The sequence below is a fragment of the Nicotiana tomentosiformis genome, chromosome 6, assembly GCF_000390325.3.
Source record: "Nicotiana tomentosiformis chromosome 6, ASM39032v3, whole genome shotgun sequence".
NCBI classification, from domain to species: domain Eukaryota; kingdom Viridiplantae; phylum Streptophyta; class Magnoliopsida; order Solanales; family Solanaceae; genus Nicotiana; species Nicotiana tomentosiformis.
The window spans coordinates 98,261,569-98,269,094 of NC_090817.1; the positions used below are offsets into that span (position 1 = coordinate 98,261,569).

Consider the following 7,526-nt stretch of genomic DNA (forward strand, 5'->3'; position numbering starts at 1 on the left):
TGAGTTAATCAAAGCCATAGAATAATTTTTTTCTAGTGTAAAAGTACTTGATTTCTAGTTCTATTAACTTGCACTAACTAACTAATATTAACGAAATTTTTTATTATTGACGTCATGATAAAATGTATAGAATCTTTCAAATCTCAACCCGTGGTACTTAGGAATTAAGCCATGTGGTAACTCACTATGTGGTGATTGTTGTATAGGACTTGAATATGAATTAATCGGTATCCCAAAGAGAGTATATATGGTGGGAATAACAAAATAAGATTAAGTAAAATATTTTTTTAAAGAATAGAAAAGGGAGCATATTCTAAGAAGATTTTTGTATGCCTTGTAAGTAATTAGCAATTTGATATAAAGTATTCCGAAAAGCCGAAAAACAAAGTGGGTGTGTGAAAGCGTGCGACAGCCCCACCGTTGCCTTCCTCTACACAACTTTTTTATTGCAAATACGAAATTATGCAAACCTTCTGTAGAATTGCACCCTCCGCCATGGCCTCCTTCCCTTGTTCTAAGGTTCTTTTTTTTTTTTTTTTTTTCCCTTTCTATCTTCCGCCCCTTTAATTTGTGTACATAGCTCTCTTTAAATATTTTTGGTAATTTGTAGAGTATTCTAAAACTACGACTTACAGTACAGCTTTGTTATGTGTCTGGAAGACTATGGTTATTTTTTATTTGGCGTGGATGAATTGAAGTATTCTGCGGTTTCTGAAAATAGTTGAAGTGAATTGGAGAAATGATGAATTTATTTCGCCCGTGTGTTTTTTGCTCTCCCTAAATTGAATTCATGTTTCCTTGCTAGTTATGAATTTACTGTGAAGTCTTCACCAACTGTGTAATTTGAGTACCGATATATATAAATGTATGAGTGATTTGTATTAAAGTTGGGATCTTTTTCACTTTTTATTGTATCCTTAATTAGCTTTTGATAATTCCTATGTTGGTCTGAGATTTTAAGGTTTAAGGTTTTACAAGAATTGCTTCTCCGTCAGTTATTTACTGATTCTATCTGATCTTCTTGTGGGACTCTTTTTGTTATTCTGCTTCATAATTTTTTTTTTTTTTTTGGGGGTTGGGGTTGGGGTTGGGGTGGGGTGGTGGCTTAGTTACATGTGCTGCTTTTATTAGTATTTAGATTTTAATCTTTTGGCTTGCATTTTGACTTAATTCTTTTTGTTGGTTTTCTTAGACTCAGACAGGGGTTTGTGTATGGCCTGGCTTGAGACAGCTTTCTCTTAGGAAGAATCTCCTCTATGGATTTATGCAGCTTTTCTCAATGCCGTTTAAGACCATACGTGGAGTTAGTCGGACGCTTGGAGTTTCTAATCTCTGTAGCATTACCAGTACGTCTTCTAGTTTGCAAATCGAACTGGTGAGTCCTCATTAACATGCATTTTATGTGCGTATAATGTTATTTGTTGTGTCATTTTAGTGTTGGAGACATTTAATTATTCTTTCCTCTCAATGGAAAAATATTTCACCCATTAGTGGCTTTAGAACATTGCTGAATGTCCTTTCTTTCTTTTGTAAGTTTATCTCGAACAAGTGATTGAGATAGAAAGTACTGATGCTAGAGGGGTTTAAAATTGTTCGAGCAGACCAGTAAGAAGAGCATATTTTCGTGGTAACAACAACAACAACAAACCCAGTGAAATCCCACAAGTGGAGGTGTGGGGAGGGTAGTTTATATGCAGAACTTACCCCTATCCTATGAGGGTAGAGAGGCTGTTTCCGGTAGAACCTCGGCTCAAGAACAGAAAAGGGAGCAATAAACAAACAATAGCAATAACAATGTAATAGGACAATGAAAGCAAATGACCATGTAATAACAAAGATTTAGGAATAGGAAAATACAAGAATAGTTCTGATACTACCGGTAAGAATGACACACGGTGTACAAACAAGGAATTAGGAATAGTAAACTAAAACTAGTACTAATACTGCTGGTGAGACTAGGAGAAACTCTCGACTACCTGTCAACCCACAACCCTAATACTCGACCTCCACACCTTCCTATTGCGTGGTAATGTGCAAAAATGATTACTTTATATGAAGACGCCAAGTGTGACGGGTAGTGTTGCAATTTGGTATTAATGGCCTTTGTATACCCCTGAGATCACCGTAATTGATGATAGTCAGCTGTTAGAGTTAATTAACAGATCCTCCTGAGAGTTATCTGTATAACTAAGTGACATCTCGAAAGTTGCCATAGCAAAGCTGCTTGTCTATCATATGTTCACCTGCTCCGTGGGAGATAGCTTCAAAGGATGGATCTTGATGTTCAACATCTTTGGAATATGATGGGCGTTTTTTACCCACCGTTTCTGAAGTAACTGCTGCACAACTGGTTAATTATTGAAATTCTAGAGGCCTGAATAGGAGGAGTTGGGTAGTTGTCCAGTATGCTGTAAAATGTGGGCTATAATATAGTGATTGAACGCACCCAAGGGTGTGGCCTAGTGGTCAATGAAGTGGGTGAAAACCATGAGGTCTCCGGTTCAAATCCCAGTGGAGGCAAAAAATGCTAAGTAATTTGTCCCATTTATCCGAGCCTTGGTGGATAGAGTTAACTAGTACCTGTGTGGGAGGTGGCAGGTATCCCGTGGAATTACTCGAGAGGCAAGCTGGTCCGGACACCACGGTTATAAAAAAAAGAACATATATATATATATATATAGTGAGTGAACTGAAGACTGAAACGGAAGATCTATCAAGGGCATTAACAATAGCTGTAGGGACTGAACTGAAGACTGAATCTATTTGGCGTGCTCATGACATTCCAACTTGTATGAACAATTCGATGAACTTCTTGAATGGGATTCCTTTCTTTAGCGCCTTATATTCTCTGATATGCAGACGTGTTCGTCTATTTCTTACTGGGTAATATCTTTTTTGTATAAATTTTACCATAAGAAAGGCATAATGCTCTTACACTAGTGTTGCTAGTACAAAATAATCAAATATCTAAGTCTCAGCTCACAGAAATGGTAGTGTGCTACTTTCATTTTGGGTGGGAAAGATGGGAAATTTCGTGCTTTTTTATTTTCAGGAAGCAGATTTACTAGCTGAGAAAAAATAATATAATTTCTTGCTTTTCTTCCACTTTCTTTCCCTATGTGTTTCTGCTTTCTATTTCTGAACAAGAAAGCACAAATAGGAAATCTACATCTTGACTTTATAGTGTAACAAAGCTTTCCATCTCTATGTTGAGAAACCCTGATAGGTTTTGCTCATCTTTTCTGTTGTCTATTGCCAGATACCATGTCTCCAGGATAATTATGCATATCTATTGCACGATGTGGATACTGGAACAGTTGGTGTTGTGGATCCTTCTGAAGCTGTTCCTGTTATAGATGCACTTAGTAGAAACAACCGCAATTTGACTTACATTTTGAACACACATCATCACTATGATCACACTGGTGGCAACATGGAGTTAAAAGCAAGGTATGGGGCAAAGGTATGATGAGGTTTTCCTCTTGGCGCAGTGATTTGAATTGCAGCTATTAACATAAATCTAGTATTTTCTGAGTACTTCGATTGGTTCATTTTTTGTTTCCATTTTCAATGTTTTTCTTTTGGTTCTTTTTTCCCCTCCTTTTTAGGACGGGGGTTGGATTTTATCCGGTTACAGGTTTTGGTTCAACAGAGTGATCTTGAAAAGAAGGAATGTACAGTTGCTTTAGCGCTTCATTTCTGTTGCCATAAATCTCGTGAAATACTTTAAGTGCTGTTTGTACAATTTTCTCTGTTAGTATCTTTGCCAGGCATTGCTGGGGGGACTGGTTTAGATTACCGAATCTAGAATGAAATCCAAAAAGACAACTAAAATACCAAAAACTATTTTCCTTCAAGCTCAATGATTTTGGTTTTAGAACTGGGTAGAAATTAGAATTAACTTAAACTTACACTTAAAAAATCCTGTATAACTATAACAGGCAATTTCTCTTTGATTAGCAGATTAAGGGTCAATATATTTGTGTCAGCTGAAATTTTGTCAAAAAGGCTTTCATTTTTTACGTGATTTTGTAGGTAATTGGATCTGGAGTAGACAGTGATAGAATACCTGGTATTGATATAGCCCTAAATGATGGGGACCAATGGATGTTCGCAGGCCATGAGGTGCTTGTCATGGAGACTCCTGGTCATACGCGAGGTTGTATATTAGTGCCTGATATCATTTGAAGATTTCCTTGAACTGTCTGATAGTCCTTTTTTTTTTGCTCTTGAGGCTATATGACAGAACAGACATCTATTTCCCTGTCAAATAGCACGGTTCTTGTCTTTTGGTTTTCCGTCTTTCTTTTCCTGCTTCCCTTTATGGTTAAATATCAATTCCATTTTGGGAGCAGAGAACCATTTTTGTGTAGATTTTCTCATTCTATGAGTGGTTTTAGGTAGTTACTAATCCTTCATATTACTTGCTCGTCATGTGTGCTTGCATTAGGGTAGGTTGTCTACATCATTCCCTTTGGGGTGCGGAACTTCCTCGGACCATGTGTGAATGCTGGAAGCTTTGTGCACCCGGCTGCCCTTTTTTTACTTGCTGGTCATGTGCTGTGGGAAATATCCATCTAGTGTAGGTTTACTAAGTCCGGTTGGGAGTAGGTTAACCAGTACATCCACATTGAGAAAATTCTTATCCATTAGTATAATAACATCTTACAAATGAGAGATTTGACATTTTACCACGATAATTATTGTCCTATGTCCAATTACTCATGGGAGATTAAGGAGAGAGATGATAGATCAAGGAAAGAGGTATTTTTATCAGAAATGTATTCCACTAAATAGAGCTGTATAATAATTCAAACGCTTAATTAATCTCTCCACGTGCTCCACTTTCATGTAAAACCATTTGATTGGGCGTGTTCTTTTTATGTCACACTATTTGATTGGATACGAAATTTAAAAGATTAGTTTGACTAGTAAATACATATATGACTGGTATTGGATGAATATATTAGTGTAGTATTTGAGAAGTTTATTTGAAAGAGATAACCATCAAAACTTTAAATAATTAGTTAAAATAGATGCGAATTGAGAAACTTTTGAAAGTTGATATTATGAATAGAATGATGTCAAACATTTTGGCATGTTCCAAAATAGAGATAGTGTCATTTAAAATTGGGAGAGATGTAGTCCCTTCGCTCTTCACTACAACTGTTTATTCTTTTCACTGATCTCTGACGAGAAATTTATATTGAGGGCAAAGTGGGGATTACTGCTGATCTAAACTGTGTTATCTTTTTGATCTTATGTGTTTTTATTTGCTTGAAATATCTCCTCAACATTACTAATACGAAAAAATGCATGACAGGGCATATCAGTTTTTACTTCCCGAGGTCAAAGACAATTTTCACAGGAGATACACTATTCAGCTTGTCTTGTGGTAAGCTTTTCGAAGGCACTCCTCAGCAGGTAAAGTAGAGTTCTATTTTGTGGGCCGTATGCATCTAGTTTGTCTTGCATTTTATTTTTCTTTTATTGAGCTTCTGTATGTTCTTTTCTATTTGGCTTCAGATGTTGATGGTTCTCAACTAGCAAGTAAGTCAGACCGATTAAGTAGCATAAGTAAAACTAGTAGTAAAAAATAGAAAAAGCCACTGTTGGCCCAACGGAAGGGGGTTTCGGTGGTTGGGGTTGCCAGGAAAAATTATATAATCTATCAAAACCATAAAAGTTTTTGGAGTGAGCTAGCCAAGTTTAAAATGTGGTAGTATAGGAAGAAATATCTCTTACCTATCATACCCCGGTGTTAAATACTATGCTTATTGCTTTGGTTTGGGTGGAACAAGAACTAAAACTGTCTGCTATATAATCTGAAATTGGAATGTGAATGAATGATGCATCACCTATCTTAACAGAGCTAGGTCCGCTGTGCAGAAAGACTTTCGTGAGGGCACTTGCCGACCGTAAATAATAAATACTACTAAAAAAGATAATCTTTATGTTACAGATGCTCTCTTCATTGAGGAAGATCATGTCCTTACCAGACGATACAAATGTTTACTGTGGCCACGAGTATACATTGGTAAATTAACTTTTGAACATTATTGTTCGGTGATAACTTAGATAGCGTTGACAGCTGCTTCTGACCTGACTATTTGACATGTTCTAACAGAGCAATTCAAAGTTCGCACTTTCTGTAGAACCTGGTAATGAAGAATTGCAGTCATATGCCGCACAAGTTGTCAATCTCCGCAAGAAGGGCTTGCCAACGGTAAGCTTCTTTTCCTGAAAACTCTAATGAGAACAATCTAGCGGTTTAGCTAAATTGTAAATATTTTGGGATGATTCGAATGATTCATGAATTTCTTCCTAGGTGTCTTACCTTCCTAGGTTGAGGAATCCAGTAATATCTATGTTGCATTTTTGATTTTTACACAAAAAAAACTATGCGTAATAGGTAAAAGTATGTGTATATCTTCCCCTCTATTTTTTGGGAATATTTATCTGCTAACTGTCAGTGTTTGCTAAGTATATCTTTTGATGCTTTAGATTCCAACAACGCTCAAAGCAGAGAAGCTATGCAATCCATTTCTTCGAACTTCAAGTACAGAAATCCGGAAGTTGCTAAACATTCCACCCACTGCTGATGACACAGAAGCCTTGGGAGCCATTCGTCGTGCCAAGGATAACTTTTAGGAATTCGCCTATAAATGACCCAGACAATGTGTTAGATACAATTTTTGTATAGGGAAAGTACATCTACAAGTGAGAAAACAGACAAGGAATACCTGATTCCTGTTCATGTTTCTCTTAACTTGGAGAGTCCAGATTCTGCCTTGGACTCTCTGTCTTTCTGATAACATATCACATACGCTTAAATTTGACCCGACAGAGTTGTTACAGTAAGAAATGCTTTTTAGTTACTACTGTATTTATTTTATGGATCAAGTTTGAAATTTACTTTTTCATTTTATAATGAATGTGTGTACCATTTCTTTCAATCGTAGCATTTTGCAGTTTGAATTCTGAAAAGGACGAGGAAAGAGAGAACATGACCAGAATCCTAACTGGACACTGCTTTTATGTTTTCCCCGAATTTCATTAGTTCATTATGAAAATACTTTCCAGGTGTTAATTGAAACAATTGATGTCAGAGTAAAACTTGATTTCTTCATAGAGGAAATTAACTTTTGCATTATCTTTCTTATGCATATACACAATACCAATTTCTTTTGATTTTTTATTTACTATGTACGGAATTAGAAGTCTGAGACATAGTTTTAAATTTTATAGATAGATTTCTGATTCAAGTTAACTATGGCTTTGTAAAGATTATTGCTTGGGATTAATACAAAAGTTTAGTTCCAAAAGAATATTATTAATCACCAAAACCAAATTTAATAAAATGTGCACATTTTGATTTTTCATTTTAATTTGGTTAGACTTCTCGATGTTTCTTCGCCGTGTCCCCACAAGGACAAATGGAAGGAAGGATAACTTGCCAAGGAAATAATACAAACAAGAGGGTTAAAGTTGTCCATTTACAAATACAACCGAAAAAGATGTGACTT

General features: G+C 36.1%; 1 protein-coding gene across 1 annotated transcript; it reads left to right on the forward strand.

Moving 5' to 3' along the window:
* Positions 1-359: 359 nt before the first annotated feature.
* Positions 360-6,956, forward strand: LOC104086584 (probable hydroxyacylglutathione hydrolase 2, chloroplastic). The gene is made up of 8 exons (XM_009590893.4): positions 360-519; positions 1,193-1,375; positions 3,260-3,463; positions 4,036-4,159; positions 5,324-5,424; positions 5,963-6,037; positions 6,128-6,226; positions 6,505-6,956. The coding sequence occupies exons 1-8, from the start codon at positions 463-465 to the stop codon at positions 6,649-6,651; spliced, it is 990 nt and encodes a 329-aa protein (XP_009589188.1). The 5' UTR covers positions 360-462; the 3' UTR covers positions 6,652-6,956.
* Positions 6,957-7,526: the final 570 nt, after the last annotated feature.